A 25,144-nucleotide genomic window follows, 5' to 3' on the forward strand; every position below is an offset into this window, starting at 1 on the left:
GCGGCGGCAGCAGCGATGGCGGTAGCCGGCCCCGGGCCGGTCCCGGTGCCCATGAACCTCTTCGCGACGTGGGAGATCGACCGTTCGGCTCCGAGTTGCGTGCCCAGGTGAGCCGCGCCGCCCCGGGACCTCTCCGGGGGCCGCCCTGCTCCGCTGCGTGGCCCTTGGTGAACTCGGGGCCGGTGAGGGCCGGGGATGGCACGGGCGGGGGCGAGGGAGAGGCGGTTCCCGGCCGGACCCCCCGCGCCTCCGGGATCAGCGGCCCCTGCAGCATCCCTGCCCCGCCGGGCCGAGACGAGACTGGGGCCGCGCCCTCTCGGTGGCGGCTGGGCCTTGCCCCAGCCAGAGGCTGGATGCGCGGCGAACGGCTACCGCGGCCGCCGTTCTCCCCACCGTGCCGCCCGGTGTGCTTCCAATGGGAGCAGCGGAGGCACCGGGGGCCGGTGGGGCTGGGTGTGCCAGCACCGGGAGATGGCTGCGTTGACTCCATGTTGCGGCCTCTGGCTAGTGTCTGCCGTGATGGCCTTGGAAGAGCTCAGAGTGGGGTATATCATCGTGAACGTGCTGGTTCTGAAAGCTGGCTCTTCGCCCCTGAAGTGAGTGATGGCCTTACAGCCGGTCCCCTGAAGGCAGGTAGTGGCCTCCTGGCATCCGTGGGCCCTTGGGGTTACCCGTGTCACCAGTTCGTAGGTGACAGCAAAAAGGATACACTGTGCTGCCTGCCGAACTCACAGTTGTATCTCTGGCAGAGCTGGAAGACAAACTGAATGGTGTAAATGTCGTTGCTGAGTGTGTGGTCAAGGGTATATGCAGGCTTACGGGGAGAATGCAAAGACCTGTCCTGGAGCCAGGAGGTGCTGGACGGGTTAATGAGATAATAAAATGAGTGTCTTTTGGCCCACTCATCAGACATTGATCAGGAGGTCTTCTCATGAGAGTTCAGAGGCAGATCAAGAAGTCAGTCTGGATTCGTGCGTCTCTGGGCTGTGGTATGTTGTCTGCAAGTGATGTGTTCAAGTGCTGCACGAAAACTAGAGGTGTAAAATTCAGGAGGGGAAAAATAATTGTTCCTGTAGGGCAAGAGAACACCAGCCTTTGTGAAGTGGCTTCAGAAGATTGATGTGTTTGTAGGGAGACACTTGTGATTGAGTGGCCAGATGGGTCCGAGTAGAAATGTTCTGACATACTCTGAACTAGTAGAGAAAGCCTGTGTGATTGCAGTGCCCAGGGAGGTCTTGGGCTGAGCAGGCAGTAGCACATGGGAAGGAGTTTGCAACATGTGTCTGTGAAAAGCCAGTGCACCTTTTGATGACACGTGCTGAGGCTGTTGTGTGGCACAGGAAGCAGTTATCATTCTATAGCTTTACAGTGACTTGAGGTATTGTTTATTTGTGGGTAGGTTACTCCCAAGCTGGAATTTGAAGAGCAGGACAGAATTACCAGATTGACTTCTTGCAGGAAGAATAGAAGTTGCAGATACAGAGCACGGAACTTAGTGATGGTGAAGCATGTGTATGTACATAGTGTTAACAAATGGAAATGCTGCAAGAGCTAGAGAGAGGAGGAACTGCATTTGACAAAGTGAAGACAGAATGATTGGGAATAGTGAGACCAAGTTTGGAAGTGGGTTACATGAGTGAGGGGACGCCAGTGGGTGAGCAGAAATGGTGTGTTATCAGTCTGAAAGTCGTTTGAAGAATTGCTCTTTGGCCCAATGAATCCTGTGCCTTTTTACAAGGGCAGTTTCCATTAGCATTGTGTAGATGCCTGAGCTTCTTTGTGTGTTGATAGCCATGGGGGAACAGCCATCTGACACGTCAGCTTGGAGGAAACTTCTGTAAAATTAAGCTGAAATTTCATGTCTGGAATGTCTTCAACTGCAGTGGTTGTTAGGATGGGAAGAAGCTGATGGAAGCTGATTCTTCCTTCAGAGGCCGTGGCTCTAACGTGTGCTGCTATGCCTGTAGAGTCAGCAGGTGTTTGAAGAAGTCCTGTCCTGTCAGGCCACAGCGACCAGTGTGGGACTGGTGCTTCCATGTTTTCTAGTCTTCAGCTAGCCTGAGCTTTCCTGAGTGAATGAGTCACAGGTGGGCACCTGTCGGGCAGGTATTTGTGTTCACTGGAACTAAAGGGAAATTAAGCCCCGAATCTGAGCTGGGTTAGTGGTGTACCCGTGCACTGTGCTTACTTATTGCTTGCCCATATTCTTCCTCTACTGATCTGCTTGTATAATGTTTCAGTCTTGACATTATGTTCTTCAAGGTAGAAAGTGTACTGTCCCAGTGCGCAGCACAGGTGGTATCTGGTCTTACTGTGCTTTGGGAGTGGTAGTGGTGGCAAAATAATACCCATTCAAGGGCAACAATCCTTCTCCCTTGGGCCTCTCTGTCTCTTATGTGTGTATAGTCTCAATTGTTCCAGCCCTATGCATATCTAGGGAAAGCAGAACTTTGCACTGAGATTAATGCTATAGAACACGCTTTCTTTTTCTAGGCTCTGTATCGCAAGTCTTTGCTGTCCCTTCTCAGGTGTTTTGTTTTCTGAAAATGCAGCTCCAGCTGCTGCAGTAGCAGTGCGGGACTGGGCCAGATCAGCGTTTGTGGGGTTGCTCTCTGGCTGTTGATGCAGGACAGGTGAGAGGTTGTGTCCAGGCCTTCAGGATTTCAGAGAGGCAGTCTGGGCCACCATGAATTATAAATAGGCACCATGAAGTATAAGCCCCGGTGTACTCAACAGTTCAGTAGTATGACTGTAAGACTTCTGGTGCCTTGTAGGAGGATCTTGCGTCTAAGATGAACTGCTGCCCGTAATGGAAGTCTTCCCTGCTGAATCAGGAATGCTCCACTGAACTAAGTCCACGTTTAGTTTTGGAAGTTGCCTTGCTCTCAGTATGGAGGTATCATCCCTCCTGCTGGGGTCTTTCTCTTTTCAGGGCCAAGTTGAGAGAAATCTGTGAACTCTTAATGCCCTTCCTATGAACTGAGTAAGCATAGCCTAGACTCAGCTGCCTTTGGCTCAAGTGGCTCTCAGGGGAGCAGAGCTGAATTTTCTGGGCAGTTATGCAGAGAGGTGGAAGGAACTAAACACCTGGAAGCCAAGCAAAATGCTCTTTGCATCTTCAGTTGGGCTACCCACTGGGATAGGGATTATTGGCTTCCCATTGCAGTGTCTTAGGAGGAAAACAATCCTGGTTGATTCATGCTGCAGGGTGTGAAGCATGCTTTTGCTAAAATGGTCAATCAATCAGCCTTAACTTGCACTCATGGTTATCTTAGTAAAAGTCTTCATAGTGATGTTCTGAGGCAGGAGAAAGTGTCTTTATTGTGATACATGCAAACAAGTACCCTTAAGGGTTGTAGCAGGTTTTTACTGTATGGAGACTGCAAGAAATGAACTAGACCTTTGCCAAAGTGAAATGCCTGTCTGCATCAGGGTAATGTCTTACTGTGTTTTCGTTGTTTTGTGTGCTGATCAGGCAGTACATTTGGAAAAAATGTGTGAAAGGACTTTGTGCAAACATGCTTGGGGTCTTGATCTTTCCAAGTAGTAGCATTTTTCAACCTCTGTTAAGAGGACTGCTTTTTCTTTTCCCTCCCTTTAATAGCTGAGAGCCCATAAATGCAAGTTCTTAATTAGGAAACAAGATAAGATTGTGTGATTGCCTGATTGTGTTCCCTCTTACTCTTTTTCCATGACACAGCTATTGTGTTCAGTGCTATGTGGATGCTGTTTCAGTGATAAGTCATCGCAGTTCTAGTTAGAGGTGAGAGATACGAGTTGTATTTCAGCTAATGCATCAGTATTGCTGAGCTCAGATTGCAAAGGCAGATTCTACCTGTACAAATTATGCTGTGAATGGTGCTGCAAGGGTTCAAATACACTGCATTTCATCCAGTGCGCCTCGTCTCTTAATACGATGCATGAGCTCAAAAACATTGCAGGTCTTGCTGCCACCCCCACAGTGTGCTCAAACGCAGTTGGAAAAGCATTGACTTAGGGAAATGCATGTGGCTTGGGCTGACTTTGTGAGAGTGTACATGTGCACCTTCAGGACATTCTGTTTCAGAAGGTGCTCTGAATTCTCTATCATTAAAACTTTCAAATGTGTGTTTTAGAAAGTTATAACCTGATGAATTTTCTTCTTGGAACGAGAGCCATTATTGCAAGTACAACTGGTAGTATCCTGTAAGTGCCAGGTATGGTGATGCCTTGAAGCGCCATGAGGTGAATGTTCTCATCTCTGCAACCCTGCTGTCCTGTTTGGGCAGACTGTCTGTTACCTGACGCCTCATGGAGAGTAGGACGAGGCTTCATTTGTGCAGCTGGTTGCGTGCTTTCCTTTGCCTGAGGTCCAGAAAGCCTTGCAGTGAGCAGCACATGTCGTACAGTATGGAGGAATGTGCTCTCTGGCACAGCTGCATTCAGCTGGGTTGGCAGCATCTTGCAGCCCTGTGAAGTGGGCTGCTCTGTCAGCTGTGGACTCAGGGGGCTGTTTCCTCTCTGCAAGGAGTACTGCCTGCCTTTTCTACAACCCCTAAAAGTTTCCTTTTCTGAAGGTGATTTGGGATGAAGAGCCTCTGAACTGGGTGTTCCTTTAAGAAACACTTATTCCGGCTGGAATGACAAGTATTTATCTGCCTGAGATGTTCTTGAGTGGTTTCCTGCGTAAATCAGGCATTTTCATAGTAAACTTCCAACCTCAGCAAAATCTGCTCTGTTTGGGTAAGCTAGAGAATTGCACCTCTGGGAATGTTAAATGATTTCAGATTGTTCCCTCAAAAGATACTATGATGCTGTGACAAACCGGAGTAGCTCCAGACAGGGAGTTGCTCAGGAGAGGCCACAGTTTCTTGTAAGGAAACAGTCTTTTATTAAAATGGGTGATATTTGCCATGTTTGAATTGCAATTTCCTTTTAGTCCTATATAGAAAACAAAATGTTCTAACTGCCGTCAGATTGCTTATTATTCTTAATATTGTGGGCTCGGCTACAAGTCTGCAACATAATACATCTGATGTGTTGTCCACTATCTGTCGCTCTCTGTGGCTTGTCTGTTGCAGAGGGGCACGTTTGGGAATTATCCTCTGTCAGTGTTATGTTTCCCTTCTGAGCATATGGTGATTGAGTTGGTGTCTGTTATTTCTTCTTTTTGCTTGTTAGTGGAACTTGGGACAAGTGTCCCCTGCCAGTATGATTGATGGGTCTGTGTGCTCTTTTCAGAATATTAGTAGTGACTTTCCTGAAGGCTTAATGTTATTTGAAGTACCTGCCACACTGCCTCCAAGCCTTGCTCTCCAGTGTTTTAGTCATTAGCTAGGCTAGGTTAGCTCAGTGGTCTGATGGCTTATAAAAAATGTTGCATTGTTCTTATTGTGCTAGTACACTGAGTGCTCATTCCTCTTCCTCTGGTGTATGCAGTTACTCGTGATTGATTACAAGCAGCCATGTAGTATGTGTATAGTGCACCCTCCTCAGGGATGGAGATCCCCTGACGTTTATCCTGTCCAAAGAATAAATTACTGAATACCGGTATCTTACGGGGTTCCCGTAGCAGATCCATTCTTTGATGAAATCTCTGCCAATGCTTTTTTGTGTAATTGTTTGCAACATGGAATGATTCTAGATTGAATGCGTGTCTCCAGTCAACTTCAGAGGAAGTTATTTCCAAAGAGGAGCCAGAGGTGAGAAACATACTTTGTTTTGTAGCATGGCAGATAAGCATCTGGGAAAGGCTATTTTCCGGATACCTTGTGTTCTTATCTGGTCCAAGCTTTCAGCATCCCAGCTGATGGAGAAGCTGTGCTTTTGTTTTGTTTTGTGTTTTTGCTTTTGTTTTTTTTTGTTGGTTGTTTTGTTTTGGTTTGTGGTGTTTTGTTGTGTTTTTTTTTTTTAATACATCAAAGCTGTGTATACTGTTTTGGGAAACAAGAAGCGAGAGTGTCTTACTCCTTTTATGTGGGATGCGGCAGCAGGAACCTATGTCTGCCTCCACGGAAGCAGACAGCTTAAGTGATTTTGCTCTTGTAGTTAGAAGTCTCTTAGATAAATGAGGCTTTGTTTGGATACTTCAGTGTGCTCATTGCAGTGGACCTGAAGGGGAAACACAGTATTTCATGTACCTTAACACATTGCAACTTGGTTTACGGAGACCAGTCCCTGCTCTGCAGTATGATTCAGCCTCTGTACACACAGCCCAAAATTACGCTGGCTTGTTCTGCAGGCCTGTTGCAATGCCATCTCCTTTATAATTTACTGCCTGCTGTCATGGCTCGTGCTCTTTCTGTTCCTCCTGTCTCATGTGGTCTAACTCGGTGCAGGATTCTGTTTAGTAAATAAAAACTCCTGTTGTATTTTGGCTGCTATTCTAGTTTTTCTAGGTTCTCCTCATTTTCCTACTAATTCTGATTTTTACACTTCCACTGTAACTCCTTCTTATCATTCTTATTCTTCATTGTGAGCGTATCTTAAGTAGCATAAGATCCAAAGACAGTGCGTGTGGGACCATCTTCTGGACAAACAATGTCCAGGTTCCATGCCCAGCTGTGTGTTTTTAGCTGTTTTTCTGTGCATGTGATAACTAAATTCTCATCAGTATAGGCAGTTTGGGATGATGGCAGGACTCATGTCTTTGGTTCCGTTTCCAAAACTGAGAAACAGTAACAGTTAGCTGTTGTGCTGTTACAATGGTAGCAGGGTTAGGGTAAGAGTCACTTCTTTGTACGGGGTTGTGCTATTCTTTTCCTGTTCTTTACCACTGTTTCTCTACCGGGGAGAAGATCGTGTTCACCCAGAACCTCTCACTGATTCTTCTGCTGTCTCTGATTTTCAGTAACAGTTCAAGCAGTGTCTCTGAATCCATATTATTTAGATCAGGGTTTTTTTAGATTGACATTATTTATATGTTTTTGGAAGAGCTCATTTGTATTTGTTCTGCGTTTTCCCTTGTGTTCCTTCAGGCAGCTTCTTGTAGTCCATTTATTTTCTACCTTATCAATACAGCTGCTCTCTTCTCATTGCTAATTTCCCTCAAAAGCCCTGCATATGCCTTCTGATAATTTTGACATTATTCTCACATTTTTTTCTTGCTTCTGTCTTGCACACCTGTAACTGAGTGATCTTTAGTTCTGAATCTTAATTTTTCTCTTTTCAAAGTAGTTTACTTTGTATTTGCTTTTCCTAGAACTTAGAGACTAGTCCTTGTGAAGCTGCAGTGGCCGTATCTTGTTCTTGTATGGCTTGTATTTTTCATCTGGACTATGGTCTTGATGTGCTTGGGTTGTTTTTTAATGGCTTTTAGATTTTTTCACTGTTAATGAATATCAGCTTTTTTGTTTTGTTGGACTTCCTGGATTTTCTTGTATGTGCATCCCTGAAATACAGTCCCATGAGTTGACATTTCTTTCAGTCCTCTCATGCCTTATGCTTGAGGCTGCTTGCTCGAAGTATTCCTTCCTTTCTTGTGTGCTCCTTTGTCAGAAGCAGACTCAGGATGTCCATTTGGATTTCACAGCATACTGTATGTATGAATAATTTATTCATTTTTTCCTTTATGTTTGTCAAGTCCCTGGACTTTTCAAGCTTTTTCTCTGTCTATTATGTTCCTTAATCTCCAGTCAGACAAAAGGACAACATTCTCATTACTCTGCATTTACACTTTGTTCATCTCACCTGTGTATTGATGAAATGTTCATACTTATTTGGGGATAACATTACCTGTTGCAATACTGATTTGTGGAAGCATGGACAAATCACCCTTATTTCAGGGACCCACTCCACCCACAAGGATCTGAGCAGAGAACTGCATTGGGCAGGCTCTGATTGTTAACAGCTTGTGTTGCAAGTGAATGAAAAACCTACGCACAAATTTACCAGTTTCGGTGATAATCCTTTTCAGAGAAGAATCTTAACTGTGCAACTCTTTAGAATTAAACTTTTTTTTCTAAACGTAATATTTTTTCCTTACAGTTTTGAAGAAGCCTCAAAACTGGATGCCCGTGCTGTTTTGGCGCTGTTTTTTCCATGGGCGTGTATCGCTGCTGTTGTATCACTTCGGTCCCTTCCCTGTGCTCCCTTCCCAGATGTATCTTACTGTGGCACCGTATTCCTCAGCCTCTGGGTAGTCAGATCTAAGCTGCTTGCCAGCTCAAGATAACAGCAAAGGAAACAGATGGGATATTTGGTGGGTTCGCTACTTCAGAAGTAGCAAGCTGTAATGAAACCTTAACTCTGCGTTCATCATTGGTAGTAGGAAAGTTGTTGTTAGACTATGCGTTACAGAAGCTGCCGTAAGGCACATGTTCCCTTTTTGTCGGCATGCACAGAGATCTCTGCCAGGACAGTCTGGACAATGGAGGATGCCCTGCGTTTTAAGTCACTGTAGCTGGTTTTGCCAGACAGGTGTCTATTGACACTGGAGGAGAACTGGAGGAAGTTGGTGTGGATCAGTGAACTAACCTTGACCTCATTTCACTGCTTTTCCCAGCTTGGCTGCATTGGCACATCTCCAGTGGGCTGGGAGGTATACCCCAGCAAGCTCTGCCAGCTGATGAGTGTTAGGATGTAGCCCCTCTGCATCCCCATTCGCACTTTCAAACTTGGTTGAAAGGTACTTGTCACTGTCCTGAGCGCTTGTTCTCTTCCTCCTGTAGACAAGGCTGCAAGTGGTGTTTCTGTAATCACTCACTGCTTTGTGGTGGTTAATTCATTAGCACATTTTATTTTAGCCTGGAGACACGGTGAGCAAGCTGTTTAGCAACAAGTATCGTGGCAGACTGCTAGTGCTGTGGCTCCATGGAGGTGTGGTGCATTTGCACTTTGCCATGCCATTGACTGCTGCTCTCAGCTAAGCTGGCAGTGCAGCATCTTTTGTTAAATCATCCTCGGATTTGGGGAATTGCTGGTGCAGCAATTCTGCTGCGTATGTAGACAGAAAAGTTCAAAATATATTATGTTTGTGGGAAAAGTTCTGTGACATCAACCATACTAATGCTGATGCCCAATTTCAGCATGGCTAAAATGAGAGAAGACCAATGTGCTGCTGCAGACTTCCACTTTTTTTTGTCTGCCCTGAGGTTGTTTTTGGGCAGACCCCAAGTGAGCAGCTGGAAGTTTGAACAGTGATCTTAAGTAAAGCAATGACCGGTTGAAGATACGATGTTTCCCAAGTAATGTACCCTTTATGTTGCCTATAAAAAAAATAGTTTTTAAAAGTTTGCTGCAGCATGTAGCCTTACCACTGACCTGTGGATTGTTTAGTAAGCTCTTTCTAACATTTCTAGGGAGGCTGTTACGCAGCAGCAGTGAATTTGGTCACATGTTTTTTGTTGAACAAGTAACTTGTTCGAAAATAGAGCAGAAAGATGACCTTGTGGTTTGGACGCTGAAGTGAGGCTTAGATTCCAATCCAGGATCTGAAGTTGCTTGCTCTTCTTCTAGTACAAATAGCCCTTTCCCTGCCTGAACCCGTAGCTGTGACTCGTGTTCCTGTTCTCCCCGTTTTGTTCCCAGCTGCTTGTTTCCATGTGTTTCCTTGCCTGTGCTAGGGCAACTGTGGAGTTGTATTGTAAAGCAGAAGTGATCTTGAGGTGTGGCAGGGTTGCTCCCAAAGCCGATCTCCTGCAAGATGGTGCCAGTACACAAAGGAAGAAAATTGTCCTTCTTGGGAAAATTAGAGCCTTACAAGACTGCCCATACACTCTGGTGCATTTCCTTAAGCTGGAAAGACAAAGCTGAAGCTAGAGGAAGTAGCTGGGGATTCTTGCCTGGCTTCCACAGACTGGAGAGCTGGACTGGGAAGCCTGAGGGTGCTCGGAAAGGGGCAACTGGAGAGAAACCATCTGAGAGCCAGATCACCAGCAGAGTTTTCCTTGCTGTGTAGTCTGGATGCTGCCGTCTGGGAATCCCCTGAACAGGCTCGGAGGACCATGGGAACTGGTGGAGTCTGGAGGAAGGTTTGGGGAGCAGTGTGTGGAAGTAGTTTGGGAGTTTTTTGGCTTTCTGCTGAGGTTTCGAGGGCTCTATGCTGAGGAAAGACGTTGCTCCTGGTAGGGGCAATTAATATCTGCATAGCTTGCAGTGGAGCATGAAAGAGGCTAATGGCTGTGTGACTGAGTAGCATGCTGTGCATGCTGGGACAGGCTGTCTGGGCAGATCCTAATGCTTCCTCAGGAGATGCTTCTTGACAATGTGCTTATTATCTGGAAATCAGCTTGTGTGACAGGAGGCGCCAGGAGGCTCTGGCAGAGTCTTGTGTCCTGTTGTGGTAAATGCTGCATGATGTGCTATAATGAAACACTGCCTATTCTGTGGGGGTTTTACTCCATGCTTTGGATAGACATGGGTGAGGGGGAAGGAGAGGTGAAGTGATTCATCCAACAGTTAAAAAGTGGCGGAGATGGATTAAATCTCGCCTCTCTGCCTGGAACCAGATCTTAACTCTAAATTGCTTCCTTCTGTAAAAGCACTGAAGTCTCGCTGTAGCAGAGCCTGGGGGATGTGGTTATATCACTGCAACTCTCCTGTGCACATGGTGGGGCAGCAGTTGTTGGTATGTTTTGTCCTCAATTAATTTTCCTTTTTTCCCCTCCCTCCCCAAATGTTTGGGTATCATGAATCACACAGCAAATGAGTCGTAGCCTCACACAGGAAACTACTAAGATAATACATGGTATCTGCCCAACTCTCTCAACTTCTGATTTATTTGCCCAATTTTGTCCTGGCTTGTCAAGGGCAGCTGCTTCAAAGAACCATGTTTCATAGAAATCAGTGGTTAGAGGGAGGTTGGAGGTCCTATTAGATCCCCTGTAATGGAGAACTTCGTGCTCTTCCACCCCTGTGTTTGCAGGCTGATGTGCCTGGGTGCATTGCAGAGGTAACTCTCAACCACCTTTGAGGCTTGCTGTCTTTTTCTGATGGGGTGGTATTGAGAGACAGGAGGGAAAAAGGAAAGAAGACTGGAAAGAGCCTATATGAGTTTGGGAAAGGGGGTGGGAGAGAATGGTGCATTTTCATGCTAAGCTATTTCATGACTAACAGCAGTAGTTTAAGCAAAATTTGAGTGGTGATCTTTCCAGTGATGCATCTGTGTGGGTATTTAATATGAAAGGATGCAGAGTGATGGGAGAATGGTTTCAAGAGCCTGTTTTATTTACTGTTTGTGTGGCAAGGTGTGCTTGCTCCCTACATACATACGAAAAGGTGCCTTTAAACCAGTGAGGTGAGAAGTGTCAGCCATGAGTAAGAGGCAAAATTAACAACCCTAAACACCCCGCTTAAACCCTTCTTAAGCAGTTGGAGGAGGAAAGGTTTAAAAGCCACCCCCCTGCCTTATAACTTCCTCCTACTCAGAGCCTAGCCCAGAGGAGGGAAAGGAAATCTCTTAACCTAATTACTGACTACAGTAAGCAATCCAGTTACTGCCATCCTTTAATCCTGACACTGTCGGACCTCAATTAGAACAGAGAAGTCTTGGTTTCATATAAAAAATATACCCTTGCAGGTAGGGATGTAGTGTCTGTGAGGGAAGTCAACACATCTCTCTTTGCCTTGACCATTACCTGAAGAAACTGTGATGAGGCTTCATACTGACCACTTGGAGTTTGTCCAAGGAGCATGAGAACAGTAGGCCCCAAAATTTGAGTCCTGTCTATCTGTCCAGGTAAGGAAGGAAGGAATGACTGCCTGGCTGCCACTGGGTTCTCCAGCCTCTCTTTTTAAGTGACCTGGACACTTCCTTCAAAGATCTAAGTGTCTTTTGGGGGAAGTCTGAATCTTTTAGCGGATCCTGATAGTTCCTTCCTCTTGAGAAGAGGAATCTTGAAAAGCATGTTCCAAAGACCACTTCTACCACTGTGGCCATGGTTATTTCTCCTCTGGGCAGCTAGCAGACCTGGGACATATGTAAGAAACTGGGCTGTATATTACAGTAGCTTGTGCCTGTGCCAGGGGAATCTTTGGCTGAGATGCAAACAAGCAAAATGGTTGGTGATGGGATAGCAGAAGTGGTCAACATCCCAGCTAAACACTGCTGTGAACAGAAAGCAGAGCAGTTAGTTATTTGCCCCCAGAAAATCTTACAATCTCTTCTGAAAAATGGTGAGGCACTTGTATCCAGTCCTGATTGTAGTGGCAAACACTCCTGTTGACATGAATATGAATAGGTTTCGGGTCCCAGGTGACAAAAGATTAATAACTCTGCTTAATTACAACCTATTTTTTTTCTAATACTCTGAGAGTAAGTGACTTTTCAAGGAGAGCTGGCTGTGAGATGAGCAGATTGTCAGAACTCTCTCTGGGAAGAAGGCAAAACTAAATAGATCAGGGTTTAAAATCCAGGGTAGCTTTGTGTGAGAGAAGCTCCATGGTCTCTGCCTTCAAAGTAGATGTGATTTCAAGCCAAACAAACTTTCTGTTAAGGTTGGAAGTGTTCAGTGTAGCTCTCTTCCAGGGTGCTTATAGCCTCAGCTGTCCAGATGGAGACAGTTCTACAGAGTATCTACCTTGTTATGCCTGGCAGCACAGCACCCTAAAAGAGGTTATGAAAAGGAGTTGTAGAATTTTGTGGGGTTTTTGCTAGCATCAGTTGTATTTGATTGTATAAGCAAAGCATGTGATGTTTCAGAATTCAACTCCTGTTATCGAGAGCAAACATTTGCTCTGACAGCCTTCTAGAAGGATCCCTGAGTTGTCAACAATGCAACAATGCAGGTGAATTGATATCTGATATGGTTTCTCTAAGTGGTAAGACAGAGAGCAAGATGAGGGACTTTCTCAGAAGCAGCAGCAGGTAGAACAGCAAATGCTAAGAAAAGGAATCTTCTTTACTAAAAGAAAAAGAAGAGAGAGAGAGAGAGAGAGAGAGAGAGAGAGAGAGAGAGAGAGAAGAGAGAGAGAGAGAGAGAGAGAGAGAGAGAGAGAGAGAGAGAGAGAAGAGAGAGAGAGAGAGAAAGAGAGGAGAGAGAGAAGAGAGAGAGAGAGAAAGAGAGAGAGAGAGAAAGAGAGAGAGAGAGAAACAGATAGGTTGGTGAAATATGAGGATTTCTAGAAGTACCTTTCAAGTGTCCTGGCTCTTGGATCTTGTCTAAGTATGGGAAATGAAGCCACAGAAGGGGAAAGAACTTCCTTCTTTCTGGGGTTGAAGGACATAATCTCAAACTGCCTGAAAGGAGACTTGAACAACTTCTTCTTCCCTTATTTTGCAATAGCAAATCTTTTCTTGCCACAAAATTTGTAGTGTATGTTCTGTAGAGCGTCTGTTGCCCTTTAGGCATGTCCCTGAAACATGCAGTTGTGCACACACAAGAGGGCCCCCACAAAGACAAAAAATGGAACTCAGTAACAAATTACTACCCTTGCCAAGGACACTTTGCGCTGTAAAAGACCTTTGAATTTGAACTGTGGTGACTTGACTGTTAGTCTTTCTCCCTGTACCTGTGGACTCTCTTCAGAGTGCCAGCTCTTCACGCTAGCTTCCGTACCCGTAGGATGCTCATGGGGCTGCAAGTGAGAGTTGCTGCTTCTGAATGATACCTGGTGAAGAGAGGAGGTGATGGAATGTATTTGAAATGCCACCTTTGAAGCACGTGTCAGAATGCTTGACTCCACCAGCCTGCACTGTGCTTTGCCTGTTGCGTGTCATCCTCCTCCTCCTGGGACAGAGGTGCTCAGCCTTTTAGAAAAGCAATAAATTCATTTAAAGCAAACAAGTTGCTAGCTGGTACTGCCCACATCTCTGGTGGAGGTCTGGGGAGAGGGGGCAAAAACGGAGCAGTTTGTGTTCTTCTGTCCTATTGAACCTGAAGCTGCTTTGCAACTGTATCACTAAAGCACAGTAGCCACACAAGTCTGCGATGTTTGCTTAGGATCTCCCTGATTCCCACAGTTCTCAAGCTTTTCTCTGTTTCCTACAACATGCAGATGATATAAAGGACAGGTGAGGTTGGGTGAGAGCCAGCCATGCTTTGCACTTGCTAATTTTCTTCCCTTTATATTTTCAGGTTTTGTACTACCTTGAGATTTCACATGTTTCAGCTATGATACAAATATTTTGAAGGATTAAGCCTTAATGTTTAGGATTAGATAAAAGGGATGTTTTATGTCTGGTGACCTTGGTTTTGTGCATGGACAGTCTGCAATGTTTGGGAGGAGAAGCAGCTCCTGAACAAACTGTTCATTTAGTGGGTCTGCTAATGACAGATGGAGCCGGGTAGCAACTGCTAGTGACCTGGTAATAAAATGACCAGGCCAGTGAAACAGGTTAGTAGTGAGATTTTTCAGGCTGGGGAATTTGTGAGAGGCTGTGTATGACTTGATTCAAAAGAGCTTTTCAGTGTTGTGCTATGTTGCACTTTGTTGCACTTTCAGTGTTGCACTGTGCTGCACTTAAAGCTGCAAATGTGCAGCCATTGCCAATGTTAGATCTCCTGACTTTGGTTTTGACATGTTGTCTTAAGATTTACAGCCTGAAACACAAGGACTTATTGCTTGTGCTGAGTTTAACCACACTCTTTCACTAACATTAAATTGCCCCGATGGAGGGCAAACTTGCAAATTCAGCTAAGCTGAATGCTTCCTTTCCTCTGACTTACACCTGCTGCGCGTTGGGGAGTCAACCTCATAAGCTGTCTTACAGTATGTACGCACGTCACTGAATCACAGAATGGTAGGGGTTGGAAGGGACCTCTGGAGATCATCTAGTCCAACCCCACTGCCAAAGCAGGTTCATCTACAGGAGGTCGCACAGGACTGCATCCGGGTGGGTTTTGAATGTCTTCAGAGACATAGACTCCACAACCTCCCTGGGCAGCCTGTTCCAGTGCTCTGTCACCCTCAATATAAAAAAGTTTTTCCTCACATTGAGGTGGAACTTCCTGTGCTCCAGTTTGTGCCCATTGCCCCTTGTCCTGTCACTGGGCGCCACTGAAAAGAACATGGCCCCATCCTCTTGACATCCATCCTTTAGATACTCATAAGTGTTGGTAAGATCCCCTCTCAGTCTTCTCCAGGCTAAAAAGCCCCAGGTCTCTCAGCCTTACCCCTTAAATATGATTTTTTTTCTTTTTTTTTTTCTTCTCTAATAGAAGGCCTTGAGACATTAGAGACTATGAAATAGATCTTACTCTTCCATGTGGACCTGAGAACGAAAGTGTTTAGAGGTGCCCAGGACCCACAGAGGTATTTCTTTCTTGCCCTTCTTTCTTCCCCACCTTTACAGAATTTGCTGTGTGCTTTCTGTTGCATTGACATAGGAGGTTTCCTGTAAAGCTTTGTGATTCTTAAGCAGGTTTCGGTTTCTTTTTACTTGCCTGCTGAGGTCAGGCTTTTGGGGACTGTCGTCCTCTGAATATCAAGGCTAGCAGCTTTCCTTTCCGTAAGAGTAAAGATCTGATTTTGAGGGTGTGCACAGATTTTGCTCTGAAGGAAGGTGTCTAATAAAATAAGGAATTTTCCGTCAGGACAAGCTGTGTGTTTCTTGGGGACTGCAGCTTCTAGATGAAATGGGTGACATGCTCCTAAAGCATATGTTTTAGAATCAGCTCTGTCTCTATACTGTGATTTACTGGGTTACATCCAGTTACAAAACTGGGTTTAAAATCCTGCTGCTGACTGCAGACAGCTCCTGAGGCCACAGCTCCAGAGCGTAACAAACGTGTTGAGTGTTAGGCTTCAGGCACCTACTTTATTGCAGATCTGAGAAAGCTGAGTGATGAGGTGTGTGGTTGAGTTTTTTCTCCTGTCCTTTGGGATGCATTTCAAGCTGTTTCTCAATGGCTGTTGGCAGACTTCCAGCCTCTTGCTGCCTTGCTAAATCACCTGTAGTGTGAGTAGTTTAGTAACGCATGAGAATTACAGCAAGCATAAGGTGATATGACTGCAGTGTGTGAAATACACTGCTGTGCCTTGGGAGTGCAGATGGAAAAGCCTGCCTGAAAGTGGTGTTTGGGGTGACTGGATGGTATGAATTTGAGTGCAAATCCAGCACCCAGGCAGGGGTTAAGCTGATAGGAGTTGTTTTCTCTGTTCTGAGTTAGTTTTCTCACCAACCCAAAGGAGAACAGAGTAATCTGGAAAGGATGCTGAGAAGCTGCCCTGTCACAGAAGAGCATTGCCTGGTGGGACTCCCTAGAGCTAGCAGCAGCTCTGCTGGAAGGCAGAAAGGGTTTAATGAAAATCCACTCTGAAATAATGGCTGCTGGAAGGATACTATGTTTTTGATTTCTTCATCCATGGTAGTTGACTTCCATCTTCTCTTGTACAGACCTGGGTGGGATTAGTCAGCATGTTTTTGATAGAGAGGAGACAATCTGCCTGCTTCGCAGTTTTTTCTAGGGAAGTGGTGCTGCTAGGGGTGAACACCCCTCACTTTTACTGCTTCCTGCCAAGAAACCTCCTCTTCCAGTGCACCTGAAACCTTGCCCTCCCTCCTCTTTTCCAGAAGAGATGGGAAAGGGCATGTCTGTGAAGTATTTGCTAGAGATATCGATCTGCCATTGGTTCCTCTGCTTTTAGACAAAGCAGAGGGCTGGGTAATTAAAAATTTTATTTATTATAAAAGAAAAAAAAAATCAAGCTTTTCTGAAGTGGAGTCCCACCATTTCCTCTCAGTTGCTTCTCCCTGGGTATACGGAGAAAAGCAAAGTGGTCTGCAGCCTTTCTGGAAGTTGCCTGAAAGTTTGGCTGACCATGACGTGAATCAAATCCTACAGCTGCTCTAATGCCCTTTGTAGGATTGTTTGTTCACATGCTTCAGGTGTTAGGGGAGCGTGTTAAGATAGAAGAGACATTTACAGTTCAAATATCATAGAATCTCCTGAGTTGGAAGGGATTCGTGAGGATCACCGAGTCCAACTCCTGACTCCATACACAGCAACCTAAAAGTCTTACAGTTTAACTGGAATTGAGTGCTTCCAGACCTTGCAGCAGGTACCACAGCATTAAGTCTGTGGGTTCAGGTAACACGACAGTGGGACCCATGACAGGAAGGAGAAGGTGGGGAATGGTAAAACCCACCAGATGACGAACCAGCCGAACACTTGGCATGGGAACTGGCTGTGGGCAGCTTGTGCAGATGCTTGTGTGCAGTTAAGCTCTGCTATCTGCTTGTGATGCAGCAGAGCAGACAGGTTGTGGTATGCTGCACTCTGGGTGCTTGAGATTGTGTGAGGTTGTGAGAATGGATGATAGTAGTTGTCTCCATTTCTAAAGAACATCTTGTAGCTCCCTGGCTATGTGTCGGAGACTTTTAGGCCAGGAGTGTAAGGTGGGGAAAGGAAGATTTCTCCTACTGATCAGTACTTTGTTTTGGGAAGGGAAACGATTTCTAGGAACACTTGAGGAGCCATCTCTGGATCCAGGCAGGAGCTGTTCAGGATGGGAATCGGAGCTCTTCAAAAAGCTGTGACTTTGCTTCTAAGTGTAAACATATTAGTGCCGTTTAACGCAACAATGGCTTTGAAGTTGTTGAGTATCAACTCTGCAAATGTCAAATTCAACTCATGTGAATGAATATCGGACAGTGTGTTACTGAGGAGTTACTTCTGGGATCAGGCTGCTGCTTTGTCTGTCTCTTGAAGGCAGTTGCGTTTAACATCTGATGGGGAGTCACTTTTTCATCTGTGTAGCCTTTTATTCTCTGGGCGTACCTCACAAAAAGGGCAATAAATTTCAGCAATGGCTTGACAGTAGCCCAAGTTATTTTGTTAGTCACTGACAAATGATGGACCATTTTTCTGTTGGTTTTTTGTGTGTTGCCATTGTTGCCATTTTCTGTTTGCCTGAGCAAATATGGTGTTTGTGTATGTGAACAGGAGGTCAGGCCATACAGACCTTTGAGACTAATGTCCCTCTTAGGCTTAAAAAATATGGAAAAAAACCCAATGGAAATTCTTACGTTCTGAGCCTTAGGAGGTGACGTGAGATCCTGGCACTGAATGGTTTTCTAATAAGTATCTTCTTAAATATCAGCTTCCCTCCCCCCAAATATGTGTTGTTTGGCATCATTTGCCTTCTGCAATGCAAGTAGTTGGGATGCATGACCCAAAGCTGTTGTGTGAGTTCTTATCACAGCACAGCCAGTGTGTCAATAGAAATCTGTGTAGCAGATTGCAGGACTTGGCACGGGACAAAACAGGTGAAATAAAAGTACTTGAATAAAGCCAACAGTACTGTCTTGGTGAAGCTGTGTTAGCACTGTGGTATGCTGAGGGAGGGAAAGGTGAGAGGCACTCCAAAGTGGCTAATTCCTGTTGTCTCACCTTGACTGGAAGCCTCGCTGAGTTGCATGCCTTTGTGCTGGGGTGTTGGGTGATATGTGGAGTTGGCATTAGAAGTGCTTCCTGTGGGTGACTCATGCATTGGGTTGGTTCAAAAGAAGGTGGTAGAGCTTTATTCTTTTCTCGGGCAGGCCACATTCCAAACCCATTGTACCTACACTCAGCACGACACCTTGGAGGGCATGAATTGGCAGTCCTGGCCTCTCAACATGGGACTGGCACCCCTTCTCTGGCACTAGTTCAAGCACATGCCTTACTATGTGGCAAGCCATCTCAGCGCTGGCCTGGAAGGAAACAACTCATTATTTCTTAGGTTTGTTCTTTGCTGGATTAGCAGGTTGAGTCAGTTCATCATGTGCTCAAACACATGGTAGTAGTGGGGAATCACAGGGAGTGAAGAATAAGGCATTGGCTTCTGGTGGTGGGGGCTGTTGGCTTTGTTCACCAGCTTCTCTGCCTGTACCCTCTGAAAGGGATGTCAGCGTTCCCGAAGAACTGGGCTGTTACTTGATTTCTGTGAACTTCTCTCACAAGGACCTCAAAATAAGTCTGGAAATGAACCATCTGGACCCCTGGGCACATCATGGGGGAAGCTGGCTGTGAGCAGTAACATGTTACCCCAGATACCTATCCACTAGTTGCTGCCCGTTGCATGCTCTCTAATGGGCACAACCTGCAGCATGAGGCTCACAAAATAAAGCCGTGCTGTTTTGTTTGCGGGGGGCAGGAGGGGCAGCTGTATAAGGAAAAGGTCTTTCTGATTTAACCCTAGTGTAAACAGATTAAACCCTCCTTTTTTGCTTCTTCACTGATGTCTCTTTATTCCTTTGATTAACGTGGAGAAGTAGTCCTCTTTACATTTTGGTTTGGGCTGGCTTTAATTAATGGTGATTTGGAGGATAACTGGATAGAGTAAGATATTTCTCACTGAGCGCCAGTTCTAATGAGGACGTTATCAATTGTACTCTTCCCTGGCACCTTCTCCAGGTGACTCCTTGAAGACAATTCTCTGCAGAGGTGGAACTATGTCTCTAACTGGAAGAAAGGCTCTTCCAAAAGCACCAAAGCATAGCAGAGTTGCACTGAAGCATAGGTATTCCTAAGGAGGTTGCAGCAGTGTGCACGTGTGTAAGAACTCATCCTTTCTAGTTGTGTTTGAAGCTGTTACAGAATTTCTTGGGCACGGTGGTGTTTTAAGCCCAAAGTGTCATGATGTACCTGGGGCTGTAATCAAACATCGTTCAGCAAGTGAATGGCAGGCATATTCACAGGCTTTGAAATCTTATGCTAAAGACAGTTCAATCAGGAGGGCAGCTCTCAATCAGAGGTGTGTGCTGGACAGGTTATCAATAATACTCAGATACCAGCTTTATCAAAAGCAATGAAAAAAACAAACTGCCAGAAACAGCTAGTAAATAACCCCCACAGTTCTTTGTTCTATGACTGAAGAGTCTTTCCTTGAAGCGTTTCTTTTTCCAGTGGAAAAATCGACCTTGAGTGAAACCCAGTGCTTTAGTGTCCATGGGCACCTCTTCTTTGTGTAGGATGCTCCAACAAAACTAGCTTGTGGGAGACTCTCTCAGCCTGCCTTTGGAGGAGTAAGCAGCATTAGTCTGGAGAGATGGGGTGCTGTTCATACATAGGATATGCACACAGAGCTTGTTCCTGGAGAACTTGGGGCAGGTACTGTGTGCTTTATGTAGCTACCAAACCTGGAAGCAGAAGTGGCTGTAACTGATGCAGAGGCTTTTCGTAGTCCTGTGCCTGATCTCTGTCCTAGAGCTTCGTTGTCACCTGTATCTTCTAGATTTTTTCTCATATTTCATAGCTGTTCACACTGCTGGTTAAATCTTTTCTTGCAAGAATAGTTAAGGTGTATATCTTATGTTTCTTCTGTCATTGAGGTGTGTGCACATCTGGGGTTTATGATGTTTTGCAAGTGTTCAGTTGCAGATTTTTTGCATCCTGCAGCATCACCAAAAGTGAGGCAGGACGTGCTGTCAAATTGGGATATTGCAGAGGGAGGCAAAAGCAGTGCTGACAGAGATGCAAATGGTAGGTGAGTCTTATGTTTCAGGTTATCTCTAGAATTTCTGAAATAATTTGTACTTTCTATATGGCAGTTACAAGCAGTCAGTGGGGCTGACAGGAGGAATTGTGTTAAGCCTACTAACCCTTGCTAATACTGCGAGTCAGAGGAATTGTGGTGGTGTCTGACTGAAGCTTAAGCCAGGTGTTTAATATCAGGTACTTAAGTTCAAGCTTTGAGAGATGATGTGAACAAGAAGGAAGGGAAAATGCCCAGTTTTATTTCTGGGATTTTGGAAAATGGTGGAAGGCTGCTGTGCTCCAAATTATCGTCAGCCCTTATAAAGTGGTTCTGAGGACCACTCACCCCAGTAGGTCTATTTTTATGTCTTTATTGCCTGTTGTGATGAAGCAGCTCAGGCTACTTTTTAACAGAGAACAAGCTGTTTGTGTTGCACACAACATGCACGCTGCTCTGAAAACAATGTGTGTAGCCTTCAAAGATCTGCAATGTGTCTTTCCCTCAAATGGAAAAACTGCAGTCACGCTGGCAGTTGAAGCATCTGCCTTATGGTACCTTCACAGCCTGGCTTTGCTGGATACCCAGCCTACACCGGATATCCTAGCTGCTCTGGTGTCCCTTGGAGGTCTTCCATTCATAAGATTGATCTTACTTAGGCTAGCTGGCTGTCATCCAGGTGCTGGAAGGCCTTTGCTGTCTGAATTTCTGACTATGGTGGTCTCTGGTGACATGGATTTGTGGAGTTGCTGTGGCAACATGCATAGGTTCCCTCAAGCCCCAGCCCAGTTCCTGGCTTCCCAATGAGCTTTGCTATTCATCCTGCTTGTGAGAGGGGGAGTGGGGGCTGGGCCTTGGGGCAGTTTGCCTGCTGGACAAGCAAAGCAGCCTCTGAAGGGGCAGGGGCAGAGAGCAGCACCTCCCCAGAGAGCATGGAGAGCTGCAGCCCTGTGCCTACCTTCCCTTCCTCCAGCCGGGCAGATTAGCAAAAGCCGCTGCCTCTCTGCAACCTCCCTGCTGCCTTTGCTTGCATATTCCTGCCGTAGTTCGAGGGTTTTGTTGTCTCCCAGGCCTAATGCATTTAGGTCAGAGTGAGCTAAGCCACGATTTGAATCAAGCTTTTGGGGAAGTAATTTGAAAACTTGTGCTGTTTTCATTTTAGGTGAAAAAATATTGGTAACTTAAGCAGAAATATGGGTCTTTAAAACAGTGGTCGCTTCAAGGGAGCTCATTTCTCTGAAGGTTGTTTGAGTGGAGTGTAGTTCAAACAGGGCCTTGAGCTGAGCCCTTAAAGGCAGAATTTTTGAAGCTTCTAAGGTAATTTAGGACCTGATGCTTCCTAGCTGAGGTCCTCCCTGGAACATGCAGCCTGTGCAGACCTCACTGCTGTGAGTTCAGTATGGAGCACTGTTGGGTCCACAAACTCACACATTTTCTTTTGAAGCTGCGACATTCTTCTCATGAGGATGCTCACAAGGCCCTGGGTGGGTTGTCAGGGAGAAAATGAAACATCTCATTTTATGTGGATGTTTTCTAACAGATAAGAAGCCAATTAATTAAATGGTAGACACAGCTGTGATATAGGACAATTAAGGGCTAGAGAGAGACAAAAGTATCTTTTTGTTTCTTTTAAATAAAATTTTAAATACATCCTTATTGTTATGCATTGTGGGATATTATATGCATATCTGGATTGAAATTTTCTCGTCTTCTCTTCAGGATCTGACCACCCATCCCAGCGTAATAGTCTTGTTTTCATGTTTCTTGCGAAGTGCCCAGCACTACTGCATACTTAATATTCAGGGCAAGCTAAATATGCAGTGTTCATCAAAAGCTGTTCCAGTTTTTATTTTTTGGTCCAACAGGTTCTGCATAACTGATGTCTTTTTATGAATATTGATTCAAATATAAAGCACGTATTTTCATCCTGTTTCTGTGAAGTTTAATAGCAATTGTGGAGAAAAACCTAAGCTTAGTGAAATGCTGCTTGGAGTTTTAAGACAGCAAGAGTTGCTTATGTTTTGGGCTTTGTATGCAGTTGAATATGCACTTGGGTCATGATCGTAACAGTTTGAGTTGAAGGTGCTGGACCGTGGATATCAGAAGTATCAACTCCTTTTGGTGCCTTAGGGAAGCTGGAAGCATTGAAGTGTTTGGACGTCACCCTTTAGTGCCCATCACACCTCTCAGTGATGCATGTTGGGGATGAAGGATGTAGAACTCGTGGAGTGGCCTTGGCTAATTAGTCAGCTGTAAAGCTTGCTGGGATGCACAGGGTTATTTTATCCTGTATACCTAGCAGGTTAAGGTGGTAGAGCCAAATGTGGTCACAGACATTGCAAAGTCTTTCTGTAACTTCTGAGGATTCAATAGCCTCAATATAATAGTGACAGGTCATTCTTTGTCTAGGAGGAAGTTTGATCTCAGCATCCCTACCCTTATTTGTGTCAGATCACCTCAACCCCTTGCATGTTTTAAGTGTGCTGGTAGATGGTGCTGTCTTATATTATCTATATTTTTCTGAGACTAGATTGTTGACGGATTGACGTACGTGTCTGGTCACTTTGTGGCGCATGGTCACTGCAGTAGTTGTCCCCTTTATGCCATCCAAGCCACACAGTTCACTTAAAGTAACTTTTTTTTTTTTTTTGACTTAGCTTTATGCAGCCTTGAGCTTGGAGATGTTCTGCGTATTGTATGTGTATGATAAAAATAAGAGAAACAAATATGTGACCAGAACTTGAATTCTTGCAGAGCTGTTAGTGATCTCAAACCACACAAGTGTCATGTTACTCGGTTCCCAGATGGAGATGCCTTGTAATGCCTGTGTGAAATGTTCCAGCACATCGTAAACGTGGAGCCTGGATGCTGGATAGAGAATATTGAATGGTAGCACAAGTTCTGATCTTCAGTCTGGGCACAAGACTATGCATGCTAGTGTCTGTACAGTTAACTCGCTCTGTGAAGAGGAGTTGTGCAGGGGGAGATCTTGCACCTTTGAGTTAGGTTTGCAGTCTACCTTGTGTCTCCTGGGTATATCTCAAACATGCCTGAGTGTCCATTCCCAAAACCCTGTGGGGGTGATGAGAAATGTAGTAGACCAAGGGGCAGTAAGTGATGCTGGGGGCACGGAGTTGCTGTTAACATGTTTCTGCTTTTGCTATTTCAGAGTCATCTTAAATATTTGTGTTATATCTCATTGTGTTCTGCCTCTTACTTGCCAAGGCTGGTTGCCTTAGTCACCAGGGTTTTGGTAACTAGGACGACAAGATTGAGCAGGCAAAGGTAGAGATAATGGTAATAACTTTCTCAACTCTTTCTGAAATTGGCTTGTATGAACCATTATCATGCATGTGGGCGACTTGTGTCATCAGTCTGTTCTCCCTTTCTGCCTGACACATCCTGAAATCCTACTGTCAGCACCACCCTAACAGAGCTGTGTGCTGTGCCCTCCTGCAACTGGAAACAAGCCTGTCAGGGACATGTGAATGTTGCAGGCCACCTCCTTCCTGGAGCACGGCAGCCTGTGCTGGAGCAGGGTCCAAGGGGCACCTAAGGCAAGCCCTCGGGGGCCAGCGCTTGTGTGCCCACCCACTTGGTGTCAGATGCTGAGTGGGAAATGTTGGGGCAGTGTGTCCACTGGGATGTGGAGGCTGGCTCAGTGCTGGGAGCAGCTGGTGGCTGCCATAAACTCATTTTTTTCCATAGACATTGTCTTCTCCTGGAATAGTTGTCTTTTTGTTGGTTGGTTTGCTTACTGTCAGACCGAGGAGGGTCTGGGAGATAGTAATTGTTGTCTCTCGTTTCTCAGGTGACTGGCTTTTAAATACAGTTTATACTATGGGTGTAGTTGGAGGTCAGCTTTTGATGCAGTTCTGCTTCGCTTTGACAGCAGGCTGTTTCTGTCCTACTAGGTAATCCTGAATCCCAGTTTGGGACAATGAAATTATATCTCACAATCCACCTTTGAAACGTATTGCTCCTGGAAGCTCCTCTGGACCTGCATCCTGCTGTGTCTGTGCCTTGTTTATAACGCCTTTTCTGCAGTAACAAACCAATGCTGTGTTCTCTCCTCTGAAAAGACCCCAGCTCCATGAATTTGTGCTAGCAAGGCACTTGTGTAGTATCCCTCGCTGCTCCGTGCATTCATTTCCTTCTCTTCTCTTGTTTTCTCTCAGATGAATGTGATAGGGAGCCCCAGTGAGCACAGTCAAGGTATTCCCTGGAAGCACAAGCCTGTTCTTTGTGGGCACCCAGTGCAAGCTTAATGGGCTCTCTTGAACACTTTGAGACAAAATCAGCCACCATCCCCAGTAAAAATAAACCTCCAGACAAACCTGGGTCAGGGAACTTGGCAGGATCTGAGGGTTTCAGCAGCATTTGGAAGAAGGATCATAACCTGTTAGGCCTCTGCAAAGATTGTCCCTGAAGTAGCAGGGGAATACACGTGAAGGGCAGGAAGGGGTAATAGTTGTAAGACTGCCACTGCTGCGTGCTCACAAACATCAGTCCATGCTCCAGTAGCAAATCCTGCCGCTTGCAGAGAAGAGAGCAGCCTAGGCTGTTGTCTTGCTGCAAAAGAAAATTTGTACTCACTCTGCCTTTGGTTTGGATTTCATTTAAATTTTGAGCTAGATGCTCAAAATTTGTTACTTCTCATGTTAGAAGGCAATACCCAAGCCTTAGTGTGTATGCCAGCCTTCCTCCTACTTCCCTGGCCATAGCTCTGTAGTCAGACACCCGTGACCAAGACTCCGTTCTTCTGTGCCACAGTGCAAATTTGGGATTGTCCATCAGTGCACAGAGAAGGGCTGGAGAAACTGTCCCT

The 25,144-nt window shown here is 45.4% G+C and overlaps 1 protein-coding gene across 1 annotated transcript in view; it reads left to right on the top strand.

Annotated features, from left to right (window-relative positions):
* LOC104344982 (phosphofurin acidic cluster sorting protein 1) overlaps positions 1-25,144 on the top strand; it is a 69,954-nt gene continuing 44,810 nt past the window's right edge. The window contains exon 1 of the mRNA XM_086482253.1: positions 1-107. Coding sequence (XP_086338379.1) covers positions 16-107 — 92 coding nt within the window. The 5' untranslated portion in view covers positions 1-15. The remainder of the gene's footprint in view (positions 108-25,144) is intronic.

Source organism: Leptosomus discolor, chromosome 2 (assembly GCF_034619465.1).
Source record: "Leptosomus discolor isolate bLepDis1 chromosome 2, bLepDis1.hap2, whole genome shotgun sequence".
Lineage (NCBI taxonomy): Eukaryota > Metazoa > Chordata > Aves > Leptosomiformes > Leptosomidae > Leptosomus > Leptosomus discolor.